Genomic DNA, 21896 nt, shown 5'->3' on the forward strand with positions numbered 1-21896 from the left:
ACATGGACCATTTCATTACATCGATGTAGTACAGGGGAATGCAGAATAAAGTGTCACATTTACAGAAAAGGTGTGGGGCAGGCAGGTGCAAAGCCATAATTCGGAAGATTGTAAGCTCAAGAGACCATCTTATCATAAACACAAGAGATTTTACAGATGCTGGAAATCCGGAGTGACACACAAGTAGTCTTAAAGCAGTGGGATAGAAGCTGTCCTTGAGCCTGGTTGTACATGTTTTCAGGCTTTTGTATCTTCTATCCGATGGAAAGGAGGGGTGGGAATGGAATATCTGGGTCAGATGGGGTCTTTGATTATGTTGCCATCAAGAAGTGTGGCCAGAGTTCAAGAAGGGAAGTTTGTTTTCCGTGAGGTACTGGGCTATATCTACAACTCTCTGCTGTTTCTTGTGGTCATGGGCAGAGCAGTCGCCACACTGGATAGGATGATGTCTATGGGGCATTGATAAAAATTGGTGAAAATCAAAGAGGACATACATAACTTTAGCTTCCTGGGGAAGTAAATGTGCTGCTGAGCTTTCTTGGCTGTGGCATCTTCGTGGTTGGACCAGGACAAGAGATTAGTGATGTTCACTCCTAGGAACTTGAAACCTTCCACCTTTTCATCCTCAGCACCTTTAATTTAAACAGGAGCATGAGCACCACTCCTCTCCTGAAGTCAATGACCAGCTCTTTTGTTTAATTGACATTGAGGGAAAGGCTACTGTCATCACACCATGTCTGTAAGCTCTCTACATCTTCCCTCTACTCCAATTCATTTTTATTTCAGGTTCAGTCACCACAATGGTGTCATCCACAAATTTGTAGATGGAGTTAGAGGAGAATCCAAACAGAATGTGGTCATGAGTGTATTGAGAGTAGAGTATGCAGCCTTGTGGGGCACCAGATTTGTGGATTATTGTGGTCAATGTGTTGATTATGGTCTGTTGGAAGACTTCTCATTGTCCTGTCAAAATCCTGGAGATCCGTCCGATCAAATTTGTAGGATACCTCCAGGACAAGACCTGTAGCAGTTCAATAAAGCTTTCATCGTAGTAGGCACATTGGGGTGGATGTTTAACCCTGACAAAACCCACATTTTGCAAACTTATTTTAGACAAATAAGAAATCAAGAACAGAGAGTAAAACTGAAAAAAATACAGTTGGATTAAGTGAGAGCATGCAAAAATGAGGCATAGAAAATATTGAAAAATATTATTTCACACTTTTTTATTTTTGTGGATCTTCAATAATTAATATCTAATGTCTAGGACTACACAACCTGTGAACTCAATTTTAAGTGTCAAGGCAATTGTTTAACAGCAATTATATGCTGGCAGAAGTGTATTTTCCCAGATGTAGGCAAGCCTTAACTTTTACTGAATGTTTTAGCCCATAACCCCGGTGCTAGTTAAGGCAACCATGCTGTTTAATGTAGTGATTGATAAGATAACATTGTCGTGCAGCTTTAAGAAGAGCAGGGCAGCTCAGAGAGCAGTGTACTGATCACTCTGTTTAACTTAATTTTTGTGGTCATGTCTCTGTTCAATTTCCACACAGACAACAAGGATAGATATTTCAAACACAAATTATGGCCACTGTGTTCTAGACAATAACCATTTGAGCAATACACGGGAGGGTTATCAATTGTATTAGTCCTCATGATACGTTGCAATCTCAAGGCATACGCCAGTTTATATCTTTATATTAAAACTGTCTTTTCCATGACATTGGGTTCAATATCATAGGCGTAGTGACAGACAACAGATTTCTGGAATTGAAATGCAATTATAATCCTGAACAAAAATAGCATGTGTTTTTAAAATGCAGCAATATTAAGGTTTTATTTAGACGTTACTGTGGTGAAGTGCTCCAGGCAGTTAATCTGAGCAACCATTCTAGTTAACCCCACCTCTATATCTATCACCACAGCACTGTACCATAAACACTTTAACCCATTTTCATAATGCTGTTTCATTGTAAATACACGATGAAGTTTATGTATTATCACATTTTTTATTCCATAACTTTATTTTCTGTATTTATTGTCTACGATTTTTGACTGTTTTTGTTGCATGTCACACCAACACACCTTAGCAAATTCCTGATATACACGGTGTAAATGTATGTGGCAAATAAAGTTGATCTTTGATCCTTGATTTTTGAGTACTGCATCAAGTTTATATGATATGGATTGAACATGTGCAAGGAGGGTGAATTACAAGAGTGAGGCAAGTAGGTCCTGCAGTGCATTTATCCATATATGTCTTTCCTCATGATGCAACATTCTGAACATCAACAGCAGTAGTTCCTGCCTGAATTAGTATCTACTTCAATTAACACTTGAAAAAAATTCTATTGCAAGTTGGGAAGTGTAACTGAGCCTTCAGATATACTGGAGTGGTTGTGAATAAGGCTGGCTTATGAAGAAACCATCAAGAGACTCACGCTTATCTTTTTAAAAATCCATGGCTATTAGAAGGTATCTATGGTGAAGTGGCCCAGATGTTGGACTTGGCACCGCGATCTTTATTTAGTCCTCGACATCTTGAAGTGTGAAAAGCGTCGCATAAGATATGGAGTCTTGTTAATATATTCACTGACATATTAAGAATTGGACTTGTTTTGATTACTGTCATGACTGAGATTCTAAGTCTCTTCTAATAGTTTACTGGATAATCTGTCTAGCAAGCACTGAAAAATATTTTGAGATTGGGGAAGTTGTAAGTGAGCAAGATTTCATCTGCGCTGTTATGAACCTACAAGCAGAAGGAACATATCTGGGCACAGAAGTATTCTTTTAAGAGAAGATTGACTTCAGTACTGACATGCTCATTTTAAAAACAGTAAGACTATTGGCACAGAGGTCCTGCCTTTTAGCAGTGGACATGTTTGAGATGTGTGATTTGACACTGTGCAGACAGCCCCTGTTTTGGCTTCTTTGTCTATTGATGGTGGTTTCCGACATACCTAAGAAATCTAGAGGTCATTAGTCAAACTGGAGCTGCAGCAGTCAGAGAAGTACAAGAAACCCCTTCATGTGCACATAACTGAGGGTTCTGAGGAGCATGCCAGGCCTGCTGGGTGTATGCAACAGCAGTGCGGAGTTTAATTTGGATTGGCGCATTGCTTTCCTAATAATCGCTGTATACAGTCAATCCATTGTCAAGCAGGGTTTTTTGGGCTCAGCCACCACACTTGTTGAGCATTGTATCTCTCTGAAAGAGGAGTCCCTGTGTGAATTGAAGTCAATCGGTCTGTCCAAGTAGGAGCGCCCTGTGGTTATGTTTGTTTTGATAAGAGGCTTGAAATGTTCCACTGAAAAGCATTGCTGACTTTGGTCAGGATGTTTGAGCATACAGAAAGAAGCCATTGTTCCAAGCCTGGCAACTTGCATTGGAAAGCATTCACAAAAGCTTCTTGTGTAAGTCAAGCTGAACTTTGGCCTTGGAATTTTAGGGGTAGTTTGCTGCGTAGCAGTGTTTATTTCTGTGCACATGCCAGTAAATTGATTTTTGTTTTTTAACTGCAGGGAGAAAGGTGGGAGGGAAGGATTTGTGGAGGAGTGTGACGGAAATGCTAAATCTGTAGCTAATTTGTTTTAAGTCGGGAAGTTTAGTAGTGAGAGTGCTGTATGGAGTTGTAAAAATGAGCTGTATGCCACCCAGCAAGTAACAGGAGGTAAGAACAAACAGAGCTGGTTCTTGTGGACTGGGTTGAGGATTTGAGGGTCAAATATGATTTGATATGATAAAATCATATTATCAAAATGTGATAAAATAATTTATGAACACCCACTACAAGTGATCCAAAATATCCAAAGCAACAATGCGTGTACAATTTCTTCAATAATAATCCTTAGTTTTGATATGCAATTTGTTCCCCTGGATTTTTTTGATCTCAAGCTTTCCATATTTGGAGAAAACAATATAATTAAGATTTTTCATTCATTAACATATCCATCCGCCCAATATACCCAGTTCTGATTTTTTGAGCACGCTTCACCTGCCAAGTTGTGGTTGTCCCTTAAGCTGAAGAAATGTTAGATCTGAGGGGCCTCCAGCCCAAGGTATAGACTCTGTTTCCCTTTCTACAGCTGCTGTCTGTGCTGAGTATTCTGCTTTTATTGCACCTCAAGCTCTCACTTACATCTAAAAGGAGGTGGTTAGATTTCTAGACACTGAAGGTGTTAAGGGGCAACAGGAATATAATATTGAGACAGAGGATATGGTATGGAGTGGTAGACCAGCCTGAATGGGCTGATAACCTACTCCGCTCCAAGTTTCTGTTACACCAGTTTCTAAATGGTGGTGTTTAAGTTTCTCAAGTGATATGGCAATGATACTCACCCAGGAGAATTTTCCAACAGATTCCTGATTTATTTTTTATTTAGAGATACAATGCAGGACATGCCCTTCGAGCTGCACGACCCAGCAACCCACTAACTTACCCCTGGCCTAATTATGGGATAATTTGCACTGACCAATTAAGCTACTAACTGGTACACCTTTGCACTGTGGGTGGAAACCGGAGCACCTGGAGGAAAACCACACACACATGGGAAGGAGCTACAAACTTGCTTATGGAGGACGCCAGAATTGAGCTCCAAACTCCGAAACCCCAAAGTGAAATCGCGTCTGTGCAACCGGTACGCACCGTGGCACCCTGTGTCTTGAAAACGGAGAATAAGCTGTAAGGTATCAGGAGCTAAGTTACTCAGTTCAGGATACCATAGACCATAAAACATAGAAGCAGATTTAGGCCATTCAAGCCATTAAGTCTGCTTGCCATTCCATTGGTGAATTTATTATCCCTCTCAAGCCCATTCTCTTGCCTTCTCCCAGTAGTCGTCGTGGCTATCCCTCACCTAGGTCGAGGGTGATGGTCTTCGTTCCGTTGATCTATCACAGAGCAAAGACGCCTGTGTGTGTATTTGATTAACGTGTACTTGATGTTGCACCCCAAGAAGCACACAATACTTCACAAATCAACCAGCTGATTCCAGTGGCATGGAGACCACGACAATTGGAGCTGATGGATTTGTTGCGGCCTTCATCTGCCTTCACAACCGTTGAGTTCGAGGTAACTTCGTCCGCCTGTTCCCCCGTTGAGGTCTTGGTTGAATTGTTCTTTGTCAGGGACCTCACCCTCAACCTTACTGCCATGGGTGACCCTACCAGGAGCATAGCTCCAGACGGCATCGCTCTCGGGATCTCAGGACCACACAAGCTTCTCCACCACGACAAGGTGACAATCCACGGAGAAGTCCCTGTAGTATTTGACATCCTTACCAATTAAGAATCAATGAGCACCTTGTTTCTGAACCAGTCACATTGCCCTGGTGTTTATATGGCTGATTTAGTTCAGACTTTGGTCAATGACTGGGAACCCATCGAAAGTGAATCATACACACAAGAGATTTTGCAGATGCAACACACACAAAAAGCTGGAGGAACTAATCAAGTCAGGTAGCATCTATAGAGGGGAATAAATAGTCCGTGTTTGGGACCAAAACCCTTCATCAGGTGAAACTGAAACTGTTGACTGTCAAATTAGTGATCGGTCTCTTTATTGTTAGACATAGTCATTGCCTGACACGTGTGATGTGAATGCTACTTGTCATTTATTGGTCTATCACCAAACAAGATCTTGCTTTTGCTACCTATAGGTTTGGCAGGTGCTGTCAGAGTACCTAAGCATTTTATTGAGTGGATGACACACACAGTGGAGTAGGGATTGATGATTTCAGATGGATCGAGTGCCAGTCATCCAAGTTTCTTTGATCCTGTGGTGCTAAGATTCTTCCAAAATTGCTGGTGCTCTACTCATCAATTCCACTGTGCCCCTGACGTGCCTTGTACATGGTGGACCGGGATTGCGATTGAGCGGGAGACCCACCAATCACCTGCTCTTTGTGAGCTAATTATCAACAGGAACTCCTCAGAGTATTGATGTTGGAGATCTCCTGAAAGGAAATGAATCTTCACAGTAGGCGGTTGGATTCTCCTTTGCTTGAGATAGTCATTGCCTGTCATTCCTGTAGCACAAAGGTGACTTGCTAGCTATCTGCCTGCACCTGAATGCCTGATTTGGTTCTGCTCCCTGTAAGCACAGACTACTGTATTTTCTGAGGAGTTGTGAAAGGAACCGAGCATCTTGCCATCATCAGTAAACATTGGAACTGTTGGGTTGAGGACACGGTTCCTGCAGTGATGTTCTGGGATTGAGCCACTTCACTTCTGGCAGCCACAACCATCTTCCACTGAGTGGTGTTTGCATCAGAATGTTTTTGCTTCGACTTCAGTTTGACTGGAGTCTCTTGATGTTAGTCTTGGATAAACACAGTCTTGATGTCAAAGTCATTACCTTACTCCTCACTTCTGCAAATCTGCTCACTGGTCCATGCAGCCCTGGCAAAACCCAAACTGGTCACAGTTGAGTGAGCACGGCTTGATTTCATTGTTGGTGACTCTCTGTTACTTTGTTAATAATTGAGAGTAGATTCATTCCCTTGATATTCATGAGTCTTTCTAAAAGCTTGTCAAACTCTAACAAATTGGTTGTTTCTATTGCTCCCCCTGATAATGCATTCCAGGCACCTACCACTCTGCATAAAAAATTTACCCCTCACTTCACTTTTAAACATCTCTCCTTAATCTTAAAAGTATGTCCTCTGGTATTTGGCATTGGTATCCTAGGGGAAATATTCTGTCTACATTATCAATTCCTCTAATAATGTTAAAATACTCTATCAGGTCTCCCCTAAGTCTCTGAGGCTCTAGAGAGAACAACCCAAGTTTGTCCAAACTTTCCTTTAGTCCAAACCCTATGATCAAGGCAGTAATTAGCTGGATTGGATTAGATTGTGGACAGAACACAGCTGGACAAATTTCCACTTTGCTGGGGAGATGCCAGCGTTTGTGACTGCATTCGAACAGCTTGATTAGAAGCTCGGCTGATTCCAGAGACTAGTAATTCAGTGCTATATTTGAGATGTTGTTGGGTCCCACAGCTTCTGCTGTATCCAGTGCTCTCATCCATTTCTTGATGGCTACAGGGAGTGAGTGGAATTGGCTGAAGGCTGGCTTCTGTGGTGTTGGGGATCTCCAGAGGGAGCCAAGATGGATCAGAATCAGAATCAGGTTTATCATTGCTGACATTGTGAAGTTCTTTGTTTTGCAGCAGCAGTACACTGCAATACATGGTGAAAAACTATAGGTTACGATAAGAAATATGTAAAAAAAATAAATCAGTAATGAAAAAGATAGCAATACACTGGTGCTAGAATGTTTGTGAACCCTGGAGAATTTTTTCTATTTCTGCATAAATATGAACTAAACTGTGATTAGATCTTCACACAAATACTAAAGCCAGATAGAGAAACCCCAATTAAATACATATCACAAAAACATTATACTTGTTCAATTATTTATTGTGAAAAATAATCAAATATTACATGTATTTGTTGGGAAAAATATGTGCACCTCCAGGATAATGCCTTCTTAAAAAGCTATTTGGAGTCAGGTGTTCCAGTCAATGAGATGAGATCGAAGATGTGGGCTATAGAGGTACCCTGTCTCAAAGAAAAGACTGACAGAGACTCCTCAAGAAAGATCTGTTAATGTGCACCATGCCTCAATCAAAACAACTTTCAGAGGACCTCAGAAGAATTGTAGAGATACATGAGGCTGGAAAAGGCTACAAAAGCATTTCTGAAGGTCTGAGTGTTTATCAGTCCACATTAAGAGAATTGTCTACAAATGGAAGGAAACTCAGTACTGTTGCTATCCTCCCTAGGAGTGGGTGTCTTGCAAAGGTCACACCGAAATGAACATGAATGCTGTAGGAGGTGAAAAAAAACCCCAAGGATAACAGCAACAGACCGGCAGAAATCTCTAGAACTTGCTAAAGTCTCTGCTTATGTGCCCACTATAAGAAAACATTGGACAAGAGTGGTGTTTATGGAAAGATACCACAGAGGAAACCACTGCTCTCAAAAAAAAATTGCTGCACATATCAAGTTTGCAAAAGACCACCTGGATGTTCTACAACACTTCTGCGACAATGTTCTGTGGACAGATGAGGCAAGAGTTGAACTTTTTGGCAGAAATGCAAACCGCTATGTTTGGAGGGGAAAAGGACACTACACACCAACACCAAAACCTCATTCCAACTGTGAGGCATGGCAGAAGGAGTATCATGGTTTGGGGCTGTTTTGCTGCCTCAGGGCCTGGACAGCTTGCAATCATTGAGGGAACAATGAATTCAAAATTGTACCAAGACTTGTCAGAGCTACAGTCCATCACCTGAAGCTTAATAGAAGTTGGATAATGCAACAAGACAAGAGTAAATCAACAACAGAATGGTTTAAAAAGAAGACTATTGGTGTTTTGGAATGGCCAAGTCAAAGTCCTGACCTTAATCCTACAGAAATGTTGTGGAAGGACCTAAAGCAAGCAGTTCATGCAGGGAAGCCCACCAACATTCCAGAGTTGAAGCAGTTTTGTAAGGTAGAATGTCCTAAAATTCCTCCAAGCTGATGTGCAGGACTGATCAATAGTTACCAGAAACATTTGGCTGAAGTTATTGCTGTACGAGTGGGTCAGACCAGTTACTGAAAGCAAGGGTTCACATACTTTCTTCCAACAAATACATGTAATATTGGATCACTTTCCTCAATAAATAAATGAAGAAGTATAATGTTTTTGTGTTATTTATTTAATTGGGTTCTCTTTATCTAGTTTTAGGACTTAAGTGAAGATCTGATCACATTTTAGGTCATACTCATGTAGAAATAGAGGAAATTCAAACAGGGTTTCACAAACTGTCTAGCACCACTGCTTAGGGAGGTTGTGCTCGTGGATTTGTGGATCATTCAGAAATCTGATGGTGGAGGGGAAGGAGCTGCTCCTAACTCATTAGGTATGTGCCTTCAGGCTCCTGTATCTCCTCCCTGATGGTAACAATAAGAAGAAGGCATGTTCTGGATGATGGAAGTTCTTAATGATGGATGCCTCCTTTTGAGCCGTTGCCTTTTGAAGATTTCCTTGATGGTAGGGAGCCTGGTGCCCATGATGGATCATCCATTCCGCACTTCTGGCTGGCCTGGTTAGCTTCTGCCTTCTCTTTATCACTCACATGGGAACTGTCACCTCTCCCGCTTGGTACTTAACTGTCAACTGCTGTTCAGAATTAGATGTGGTGTTGCTGCAGAACTGTACTCTGTTCTATTGTTTGTGGGCCTGTTTGGCTTTATCTGTCGCTCACAGTATTTGCTGCTCAGTGTTGTGCTGTAGCTTTGCTACCGTCTTGGAGATCCCTTGGATGCCCTCTGTACTCTTCATGTGTTAATGCCCTGAATATAATTGTAGAGTGTGGAATATGTTAGACCAGGAGTACATTCCTGCTGTCATTAGAAGAGAGAACGTACAACAGACCCCTTCTGCTCGTGATGGCTGTGCTGAACATAATGCCAAATTAAACTAAACCTCTTCTGCCTGTTCGTGTTTCATAGAAACATAGAAAACCTACAGCACAATACAGGCCCTTCAGTCCACAATGCTGTACCGAACATGTATTTATTTAGAAATTACCTGGGGTTGGCCATAGCCCCCTATGACTCCAGGAGTCTCTTAAAGGACCCTGTCGTATCCGCTTCCACCACCGTCGCCGGGAGCCCATTCCACGCACTCACCTCTCTCTGCATAAAAGCTTACCCCTGACATCTCCTCTGTACTTGCTTCCAAGCCCCTTAAAACTGTGCCCTCTCATGTTAGCCATTTCAGCCCTGGGAAGAAGCCTCTGACTATCCACACAATCAATGCCTTTCATCAGCTTATACACCTCTTTTAAGTCACCTCTCATCCTATGTCGCTCCAAGGAGAAGAGGCTGAGTTGACTCAACCTATTCTGATAAGGCAACATCCTTGTAAATCTCCTCTGCCCCCTTTCTATAGTTCATATTTCTCCATTTCATGCATTTCAAATGTCTACCCAGCAGCCTTTTAAAAGCCACCATCACTTCTACTTCCAGCAGCACCTCTGGCAGCCTGTCTCAGGTAACCACCACATTCTGTGTGAAAAAAGCTTTCCCCTGAAATGCATTTTCCCTCCTATTTGACATTCCTGTAACCAGGAAAAAGATTCTGACTGTCCACCCAGTCTGTGCCTCCCAAAATTAAAAAAAACTTCCATCTGGAAATTAATCATCCACTGTGCTTGAAGTTTTTCAGATAGCTTTTAAAGATGAGAATATGATGTATAGGGAAAGAGTGAAGTTTAAGGTAAGAATTTACAAGCATGAGGGCCAGACACATTGAGGTCATGGCTGCCAGTGATGGAATAATGAGCATTTAGTGAGAAGCAGAAGACTGAAAGAGCAGAGAGTGTGATGCAACATTGGAAAAGGTCACATTGGTTGATAAAGGTGAGATTATGGTTGATACCGAATGTCAAAGCCATTCAGAAGTCTAGAGTTCGAGGCCTGATAGCCGAAGCCCTGTGTCTCTGAATCCTGGTGAGTCCACTGGGGAAGTTGAAGGCCCACTGTCTGCGAATCCGCGAGTCCACGGGAGACTGGAGGTGGAAGAATACAGCTAGGCCTGGGGTTAGGGGACTATGGACAGTATGTAGGTTGGTGGGAGGGAGAAACAGGGCTTGTTTTGCTGTGGTTGCTATGTAACCTCCTATTTCTCATGTTTATGATTTGCTGTTCCATTGTGAAGTCTCACCAAGGGATGCCTACTCTGAAGAAGTTTAAATCTTCTCTTTGATGGGAATTCAGGGAAACCCCATATCACCGCTCCCCTTTTTATGATCTTTGTTACCCTCCAACTCTTTCAATATGTACTCACCAAGACTCGCTACCACAGCCACATGTCCTTCCTAGGGACTTGACTTCACCTTCACCTTCTAGCTATCCTGCTTCCCCTCCCTCCACCTTTTAATTCTGGCATCTTCCACTTTCTTTCCAGTCCTGAAGAAGTGTCTCAACCCAAAACGTTGACTGTCCATTTCCCTCCGTCGATGCTGCCTGACCTGCTGAGTTCCACCAGCATTGTGTGTGTATGTGTGTTGACATGCCATGTGTGTTCTGCCTAGCTTGGTAGGCACGTTTTGTTGGCACAGGAATTTGTGGTAACATTTGCACCGCTACCCCCCAGCACATCCTTGGGTGTGTTGGTTTTTGATACAAATGACGTTTCACTGTATGTTTCAATGTACGTGTGATAAATAAATCTGAAGCTGAATCTAAAGAGCAGAATACATCTGAAGTGGTGTGACTGATGATTGATTCTGGAGCAGCAGTTTTCAGAATTTGGAGCAAGAGGAAGGATTAAACAAGAGATTGCCTATTGGAACATTGAGTCAGGTATTTTGGTTTGGTAGTGATAGGAGATAAGTGGAAGGTATGTACAGTAGGACAGAGGTAAACGTTAGAGGAAAATAAGGCAGAGATGAATTTGGGGAATGCGAAGAACTTTTTTTAATTGGCCGAGTTTTAAAGAATCAGAAAGCACTGATTGAATGGGTAGTAGAAGCACATTTGATAGTTATTGTAAAAAAAATAAAATATTCAGGCTTTGTATAAAATAAAAAATAGAGTGGTAGGACAATTTGAGGTGTTCTTTCAATGGAGCAGCTGGAGTACAAAATGGTCTCCTATGCAATGTACCACAGTCTTTTTAATGAAGAAAATATGAGTGCTTAACTCAGCCAAGATTTGAGTAGCATAGGGAGGTCCTAAGTAACCTCATGTAAACTGAAACAAGGGTTATGGAATGTGTGTTGGGGAATGGAGTTTGAGATGAGCACTGAACACGATGATTTTAATCAAGGTGTCAATGTTTATCTATAAAAGCTTGTCCTAGACTGAATGCTGGTCAGGTATAATACATTGCAATACATACAAATTGCCGGAGAAACTCAGCACATCAGACAGCATATGCGGAAAGAAATGAACAAATGATGGTTTGTTCTGAGACCTGAGTTGCCTGACCTGTTGGGTTCCTCCAGCACATATATTAAGAGATGCAGCACGGTGACCGGCCCTTCTGGTCCAATGAGCCCGTCCACCTAATTACACCCATGTGACCAATTAACCTACTAACTCGAATGTCTTTGGGATTAAACCAGAGCACTCAGAGGAAACCCATGCGGTCACGGGAAGAACATGCAAACTCCTTACAGACCCCGCGGGGCAAGAGTAGAACCCTGGTCATCAGTGCTAACCATTACACTAATTGCTCCATCACCGTGCCACTCTGGGTTTTCTGCATTCTTAGAATCACTTGTGTTCATGGTAATACTAGAGCAGCTGATTTCGGTATTGATATGCGCAGATAGGCAGTAATTTCAACTTCAGCTTTAATAATACTTAATAAGATTAGATTGTCAGTGGTAAGTTATGGAGTATTTTTTAATGACAGTGTTTCCATTAGCATCTCAGGTGTAACGTTACTTTGCAGATTAGTTGTAGAGTAAACATTCCCTGCATTACTGCAACAGCATACTTATTCTCAACAGCTGAATGACAATGTTGAATTTTCCATTTACCGCACTTATCAATCTTCTTCGACTGTCAGTTTGGTGGAGCCGAATAGTCTGGCCTTACGCCAGCTTGAAGCTGGCTTGGCCTTCCCCACTCATTTCTGTGGTACAGCCAGAAGATTTTCATACTCCTGGTACAAACTGGTTTGCAGCCAGACACCTCGCACTGACCTCTGCTTTGGCAATCTGTCAGGGTTGATATAATTTATATCCACTCCATCTCTTCAAATTCTGAGATGGCTTGAGAATTCCAACCACCTGAGCCATTCAGTGCCTATCAGAAATTCTTAAAACATAAATTTTAATGCTATCTTCGCTCAAACCAACTTTTCAAGCCCAATTTCACACAAGTATAGCAATATAATACTGTTCAGCTCGATCTCTTCCACAATCATCTTTGTGTCATATTCAATATCTTGGTGATATAATGATAAACATCTAAACAACATACAGCTTTCAATCAAGATTGCTTTTAAGTGTCTTACTCCTTCAATTCAGAATCCAATATTCAAGCTTGAGACAGGAACTATAAATCATTTACATGACTAAAGAAAACTAGATGTTGAAGTCTTTTATAAAGTAAATAAAAATTCTGGAGAATCTTTTAAATCTTTTTTACAGAAATTACGCCTGGATAAGATCTTTATTCCTTGAATGTTTTCTTACAAAAGCACATTCTGCTTGACCCTACAGTCAAACGAAAGGCAGAGATTATTTGCATATCTTTTCCCTAATTTTATTCACAGTTCACTCTTCTTATCAACCTGTCCCAGCGCTTTATTCTCTCCTTTGAAATGTGGATTTCCTCTCTTCCCTGCACCTTCTGTATTTTTGCCAGGAATTTCCCTACCAGTGCTGAGGAGCTCTTTCCCTGCCATCTACTCCACCTAACACACAGACATATCCTTTGTCCTTCCCCTCCTACCCCCACCATCCCTTTGCACAAGTATAATTGCTGGGAAGCCTCTGTGGCCAAATGACATGGCCAGTGGAGCTGCTTCATCATCCCAGGTTCAGTCCTGAACCCCGGTGCTGTCACCTTACCTCTGCGCTCAAGATCCCCAAGATATGCAGGTTGGGAGATTAATGACCACTTATAAATGGCGGTGGCATGGTAGCTGGTGGTTAGCGCAGGCCTTCACACTGCCAGCTGCGTAAGGTTGGGGTTGGATTCCCGATGCTGTCTGTAATTTCACCACGTGTTTGTGTGGGTTTCCTCCAGGTGTCCTAGTTTCCCCCCAGCACTCCGAAGACATAGAGTTGTGGGCAGGCGATGCATTTCGGGGTCATTGGTGGTCAGCGTGAAGGGCCTTTTTTTGCCTGTGTGCGTGAATCTGCGGTAGGTGAGGCAGACTCTGTGTAAAGAGAAACAATATTGTTGGGACCTCTCAAACTAATAATCTGGAAGGTCACAAGCATCAGGTATACGGGAGCAGCATCACCATGTTACACACCATTTTAAGTTATTCGTATATCAGCATTCCTTCATCATCCCACTGTTGCAGAACTGGACAACAGTGTCTTGGCAATACTTTTACCATATACAACACAAAACAGATGCTCGCCATTATAGTCTGGAGCTGGACTTACAGTCTTCACCACAGAAGAGCTGCTGAGAAAGCCACAACTAAGACATGCCGAGCACATGCCTAATATACCAGTAAAATACGTGTATGTTAACAAGACCGCTCCATGTATGTAAAGGAAGAGGCAGTGATTACAGAACACTTTCTTCCACCTCAAACCATTTTCTCTGCCTGTCAATAAGGACTGCTTGTACACTGCTCCAGTTCTCACCTGCTTCTGGATCAATGCCCAATCCCATCGCTGGAATACTTGCATTAATGCATGAAAACTGCATGCTTGCAAGTGCATGGAGGCTGCTTATTTGCCACTAGGCATGTGGGATCTTTGTCAGTGAAAATATTTGTGTTTTGCATTGACACATGATTGCCTGACTGACAGTGAAATGGCAAAACAATTCAAATTCTTTTGTACCACTCAAGCTGTGTTGTCAATTTTTCCCCTTAAACTGAATGAAAAGAAACAAGAAACTCCTAGCCCTACTGAGTGAGGTCATATCAAATTTGAATTTTAAAATAATATTCTGAGAATATCTGTAGATGAATTGAAACAAATTCTTTCAGAAAGGTAATTACTCAATTGAGTGGGTGATGGATGGCACGAAGAGGGAAGTATATTTTTCTTGGCATTTTGTTCCTCCTTATCATGCCTGGTTGCATAAATTTCAAAGATGACATTTCTCAGATGAGGCATTTTACTGAAGCCCAGTCAGCTGTCAAAGGTAAGTTCAGACACTCCTACTCCAATCTGCCTTATGCGTTTCTGACATATGTATCCCTCAGTCAATCCCATCGAAAACTGACCATTATATAATGCTGTTTGTAGGACACACACATGTGTAACTTTGGCTGCTATCCCTATTCACTGAAAAATACTTCAATGATTGGAGAGCCCTTTAGGGTGTTCTGAGATCACAAAAAGTTTCTTTCTCCCTACTTCTCCATCTATCTTGAAAGGTTTTCTGAAACTTTGCATCTGGCCTTCCTGCCGCCTTCTTCTTACTTGGTGTCCATTCAGTGTTGCCTTACCTGTGAAGAACTATGGGAGATCCATCTGGATGTAATAGTGCAGCACTAATACAAGCTGATGGGCAGGAGCAACTAAAAATATTGCAGCCTGTGCAAGCAAATTTATCTGAGAAGCTATTAGAGCAATATGAGTAACTGCCCCTAAAGTGCTGCTACTGTTATTAAATAATCCCATTTTCTAACTTAACCACTTTGAAGTAAAGTTTGAAATAATTGTGCCCATTCAATGAAAACAGAATAGCAACGGTCTTGACTGACTTAGAGATTTGCCCAGTAAGGTTTACACAGTCCTTGTTAATTTAACAGGCAACCTAAGTATGACTGCATACAATGTGATCATAGAATTTTAAGGTGCAGAAATAGGCTTTTTGGCCAATCAGGTCCATGACGACCATTTTGCCCAACTATATTAATTATTACTACAATAACCCATCATGCTACAATAACAGTTTTAAAGTTTTCATACAAAAACCAACAAGCTAAACTAAAACCTACTACTTTTTAAGTTAGAAATGCAATAATCAAATCAATGCATCTGACTCTTCAGTTTAAAGCCTCCACTTCATTTCTCAGTAAATTTTGTTTCTCCTAATGTATTTTGTCTGCAGGCTTGGGTGAATTTTGTTGTAACACTAACTTTATAGAGCTGCTTGGAACATAAATCCTGTTTACCCCACCATCAAGATTCATCCGATTTATGTTTAAATAAAAACACTGTGCATGCCAACAGGGCTTGATGTTAGTGTGAATCTTTGAAATTGCAGTTGGTAATATACAAGCGTCAAGCAGGGTTTGTGGGTTATCTGAAAGGAGTTTGTTTCTCATTACTAACTCTTCACTTAAAATGAGTTTGTGAGGGAGCCTTCTGTCGGCAGTGGGAAAACAACTGTCTCATTTCAGCTAGCCTCTCTTTTATCATAAGACCAAAAGACATGGGAGCAGAACTGGAATATTCCACCTATCTAGTCTGCTCCACAATTTATTCATTCATTTTCCTTCTCAAACCCATTCTCCTGCCTTCTCTCAGTAACATTTCACATTCTTACTAATCAAGAACCTATCAACCTCCACTTCAAATATACCAAATGATTGGCCTCCACAGTCATCTGTGGCACTGAATTCCACAGCTTCATCACCCTCTGGCTAAAGTAATTTGTCCTCATCTCTGTTCTACAGGGATATCCTTCTATTCTGAGGCTATGCCCTCTGGTCCTAGACTTTCCCACAATTGGAAACATCTTCTCCATATCCCCTCTATCTAGGCCTTTCAATATTTGTTTCATTCTGTTTCAGTGAAGTCCCCCTCATCCTTCTGAACTCAAGCGAGTACAGGTGCAGAACGGTCAAAGGCTCCTAGTATATTAATTATTTAATTTCTAGGATCATTCTCGGCAAATTCTTCTGGACCCCCTCCTAGGTTAGCATCTCACTTCTCAGATATGGGGCCCAAATCTGGTTACAGTATTCCAAATGTGGTCTGTCCACCACCTTATAAAGTCTCAGCACTACGTCCTTTATTTTCTATCAAGTCCTCTCAAAGTGAATGCTAATGTTGCATTTATCTTCATTACTACTGTCTGAACCTGCAAAATAACGTTTAGGAAACCCTGCACTAGGACTTCCACGTCCCTTTGCACATCCAATTTCTGAATTTGCTCCCATTTGGAAAATACAGTTCCTTCTACCGATATTCATGACTGTACACTTCCTTGTGTAACGCCCTGGGTCGCCTCAGGCTCGCTCAGCTCATTTCCATCTATGGGGAGCAGCCTTCGGCCCCGCCAAACTAAATAGCCAGCTTGTGTGGATGCTGTGTGATGTCCCCACCCTGCCAACCCTGACAGTTAATATGCGATTAAATGATTACACTTATATTACTAGAACTAAGTGATTAATAACGATACATTCTATATGAAAGAAAAGAAAATAAAGAAAAGGCGCCAAACTTATCAAAGTCCAAACCACTTTGTGTACAACCAAATCTTAATGAACTATGAAGATAAGCTGGCCAATAATATAAAAGAGGCTACCGAAACTTCTTTTCCGATATATTAAGAGTAACAGAGTGGCATTCATGGATATCAGATCACTGGAAAATAATGCCGGAGGGGTCATAACAGGGACAAATAAATTGCAGACAAAAAAGTTTGCAGATGATACAAAAATGGGTGGAGGGGCAGGTAGTGTTGAGGAAGCAGGGAATCCACTTTTGGAGCTCAATTAACGAAGTCTTCTGGCCACCATTCGATCCCTTCAGACCTCCATGACTCGCAGCTCAGGACCACCCGAAGTGATCAACCAAGCACCGCCCGGCACGTCTGTCTTCATCTCCTCTCCTCACCGAAAATCCTGGCCTCGGACCCCCGCTTGGGGTTAGTTTCGTTGCCCAGCTTACAGCATCGCATCCTCTCTCTCTCACCCCCTCACGCTGACTCCCCAAATGCCCACCAACAATAGCTTACAGACCCAGAAGAGAGAATAACATTAATCTCAATTGTTTAACAAACGAATACAATTCTCGTTATCGGTAATTTTAACCCAAACAAGCTGCGAGAGAAAGCACTTATAACAAAGAAGCATTCCTACTTTTAACAAAACAAAGAAGCCATTTTGATTAACACACGTAGTAACAAAAAAGAAACCCCCTTGCACTAAGAAGAAACCCCCAGAAACCCCCTTACACTTATGCTGTGTTCCATCCGCTATTTCTTTGCCCATTCTCCAGATCTGTCCAAGTCCTTCTGCAGACTCCCAGCTTCCTCAACACTACCTGCCCCTCCACCCATTTTTGTATCATCTGCAAACTTTTTTGTCTGCAATTTATTTGTCCCTGTTATGACCTCTCTGGCATTATTTTCCAGTGATCTGATATCCATGAATGCCACTCTGTTACTCTTAATATATCTTAATAAAAGAACTTTCGGTAGCCTCTTTTATGTTATTGGCCAGCTTATCTTCATAGTTCATCTTCTCTCACTTTATTTCTCTTTTAGGTTCCTTCTGTTAGTTTTTAAAAGCTTCCCAATCTTCTAGCTTCTAATTTTTGCTGTATTTGATGCTCTCTCCTTTATGCTGTCTTTGATTTCATTTATCAGGCAAGGTGCCTCATCCTCCTTTTAAAATGTTTCTTCTTTTTTTGGGATGAACCGATCCTATATCTTACGAATTACTCCCAGAAACTCCAGCCATTGCTATTGTATTGTCATCCCTTCTTGTGTCTCCTTCCAATAAACTCTAGCCAGCTCCTCTCTCATTCCTCTGTAGTTACATTTACGCAACAGTAATAACAATACATCTGATTTTAGCTTCTCTCTTTCAAACTGCAGGGTGAATTTTATCTTATAATGATCACTGACTCCTAAGGGTTCCTTTACCATAAGCTTCCTAATCAAACCTGGTTCATTACACAACACCCAATCCAGAATTGAGCTGAGCCTGCTGGTACCTATGATACAAATGATCTAATGTGTGTCTATTTTATATTTTTTGGTAGGATTGAGGAAAGAATAAGGTTATTACAATTCCACGTGTATTCATAGTCACTGGAACAAATAAGTTTACCAACTCTTTAGTCATCTGGTGATGGATGAATAAGATGTTGATCCCAGGTCAAATGAAAATTTTCAGACTGGTATTATCATTATAAGACCAGAGTGGATTGGGATGCTGATTTGTCCTGCTCTCCAATCAGATAGTGAAATAGGCTCAAGGGGCTGATTGGCCTCCTCTTTCTCGTATTCCTCCTGTGCCATTACATTTGGTTGACGGTGTCATAATCTGCTTAATCTTGGTTCAACGAGCAGAATATAAGTACCATTTCAAATAGATTATTGTTGGATCAGTTGGATGGTCAAAATGCAGCCAAGATCATATTGTTTTTAAGGTGTATATATTTTTGTTCATCTTTGACTTTAATCTTTGTAAATTCATTTGTTATAAAGATATAAATTTAGCCAAATTAACACCAGTGAATCTTGTATTATAAATTGGGCTATTTGCAATCTACTCCCAAATTTTCCTCCGAGATCATTTCTTCTTCTTAAGCCCATCGCCTCTACTGGCACATAGGCCACCAACAGCGGCTTGCCAGAGTCCTCTGTCCTGGGCTGAATGTTGATCAACCCCGAGGCTTCCACTATCACCACACGACTTCTAGGCAAAGGTCTTTCCTCTCCCAGAGATGAGGACTTTGGAGCTTCTGTTGGCATTTCTGCAGCACTGTTTTTACAGGTTGGGGTTGCCAGCCACATTCCCAGCTCTCCTACATCCACAGCAGAGTTCATTCTAGATCACTGTCCAAATATAATGCAAACATACAAATACAATGGGCTGCTCAATGTTAACTGCATTTGCTTAGATAACAAGCTGATGCTTTGGCTGCTTAGTTTGGTCAATTGAATTAGTTTAAATCGACAAGTTGATTGATTTAGTTGGTGGGACATTTATCCTGTATTCATGCTGTGCCTGATTTGACTACCTGATGCTATGTCCATGCTACAACCTTGTGATGTCAATAATGACCATTGAATTTCTTTGTAGGTTCAGGTTCCGGTGAAAGGACCAAATAGCCGACCAGGATTTGAAGAGCTGGAACACCAGTACTCCTCCACATTACCAAGGTATGGAAATCTCTACCAGTAGCATTGTCCCTTTTGTTGGGCAACTCCAGAGTAAATGACACAAGGATCCATGAAGGATCAATTTTATTTGCCTTATGCATTTACATGTGTTAGGAATTTGATGTAGTTTGTCAGTCAGGGTGCGACATTTAAAAAGAACAAATAAATATATAAAAATAAAGAATTTTATATAAATTTTAAGAAACTAATCAAGTTAGATATTAAAGGATGGATATGGAGTAAATTGTGCATAAATAAATAAATACCAGCATGTACAGTATTTATAATGTCAACAGCTTTATAAAAAGTGGTTTAAAGTGTCTTCAGTGTAGTGCAGTGACTGGGGTAATAAACAGAGGGGGTGCGGATGAGGGCTAACTAGAATGGTTGATCAGATCTGGGAAAGGAACTTTTAACTTGGCATGAAGGTTTTGTTTTAAAAGCCCTATACAGCTTTTGGAAAAGGCAGCTTGCAGGGTGGGTATTATCTGAAATTATTTTTTTCTTGCTCCCTTTTTTGTCCAGAACACATACAGGTCCTGCAGTCCTGCAGACTGCAGCCAATGACCATGACCTGAAAAAAGGCATTTGCTCCATTAAGTCTATAAAGGATACAGTGGGTACCATCCCACCATTTACTGCTATTGAGTCTGCTAAGCAAGGAATTTTTAATATATTTTATATACTTAAGTAAATCAAAATTCTTATAAGACTTAATTCCGCATGATTTACAAGGAATATAAGAAGATTTACAAGGATGTTGCTGGGACTTGAGGACCTGAGTTATAGGAAAAGGTTGAATAGATGAGGACTTTTAGATGAGTGTAAGAGAATGAGGGGAGATTTGATAGAGGTATACAAAATTATGAGGGGTATAGATGGGGTAAATGCAAGCAGGCTTTTTTCACTGAGGTCGGGTGAGACTAGAACTAGATGATCATAGGTTAAAGGTGAAAGGTAAAATATTCAAGAGGACCCTGAGGAGGAACTTCTTCACTCAGAGGGAGGTGCAAGTGTGGAATGAGTTGCCAGTGGAAGTGATGGATGCAGGTTTGATTGCAACAATTAAGAGAAGTTTGGAAAAGTACATGGATGGGAGGGGTATAAAGCACTATGATTCAAGCATGGGTCAATGGAACTAGGCACAGTAATACTTTGGCGTGGAATAGATGGGCCGAGGGGACAGTTAATATGCTGCAGTGCTCTATGCAACGCACACAAAAAGGGAAAGATGTGCTTGGTGGTGGGATCCTGTTGGAGATGGCAGAAGTTGCAGAGAATCGTCCTCTTGTTCCTGCAGTGCTCAATGCCTCTATTTCCTTTGATTGATTGCTTTCTTTGGTGTGATACTCCAAGGAGCCCTATGAAACAGGAGTGTTTCTTCAGTCTGTATTTAAAGTCCTCAGACAGTTTCTAAGCAGTATTTCATCCAGCTGTTATTTAGCATACCAGTAATTGTCCTTTTACTGCTCTGGTGTATGAGAAAATTCCTTCAAATCATCATGAAATCTTGATGACATCATTGTGCTGTTTTTGTTAACATCTAGTGCTGCATGGGTGGGGGGTCTGAACAAGAGTTGGGATGGGAACCAAAGAGTCAGAACAAATAGTAGAATGATTATGGAGACAGATGTTGTTAAGCCTGCATACGAAGTCAAGAGTCAAAAGGTTGAGCGTGGTGGGACTAATATTCTGAGCTCTGTATGTTTCAGTGCAAGGAGTATTGAACAAAAGGTGGATGGGATTAGGGCATGGATCAGCACGTGGAATTCAAATATTGTAGTCATTAGTGAGACTTGGTTGCAGGTGGGGCAGGACTGGCATCACACTGTTCTGGGATTCTGTTGTTTTAGACATCATGGAGAGGGAGGGATTAAGGGGGGGGGTGGTATTACTAGTCAGGGAAAATGCTGCAGCAGTGCTTAGACAGGACAGACTAGAGAGCTCAACTGGTGTGGCTTTATGAGTAGAAATGAGGAATAAGAAAAGTATGACTACATCAGTGGGATTATATTAAAGGCCATCCAACACTCCGCTGAATTTAGAGGAACAAATTTGTAGAGAGATCACAAACTGTTGCAAAAAACATCAGGTTGTGATAGTAGGTGATCTTAACTTTG

At 41.3% G+C, this 21896-nt stretch overlaps 1 protein-coding gene across 4 annotated transcripts in view; it reads left to right on the plus strand.

The window, feature by feature from the left end:
* pard3bb (par-3 family cell polarity regulator beta b) overlaps window positions 1-21896 on the plus strand; it is a 1128463-nt gene that overhangs the window by 1046642 nt on the left and 59925 nt on the right. For all 4 annotated transcript variants that reach the window (XM_059967323.1, XM_059967321.1, XM_059967325.1 and 1 more), the window contains one exon: window positions 19697-19776. In XM_059967323.1, the coding sequence (XP_059823306.1) occupies window positions 19697-19776 (80 nt within the window). The remainder of the gene's footprint in view (window positions 1-19696; window positions 19777-21896) is intronic.

The sequence above is a fragment of the Hypanus sabinus genome, chromosome 4 (genome assembly GCF_030144855.1).
Source record: "Hypanus sabinus isolate sHypSab1 chromosome 4, sHypSab1.hap1, whole genome shotgun sequence".
In the NCBI taxonomy this organism is placed as follows: Eukaryota; Metazoa; Chordata; class Chondrichthyes; order Myliobatiformes; family Dasyatidae; genus Hypanus; species Hypanus sabinus.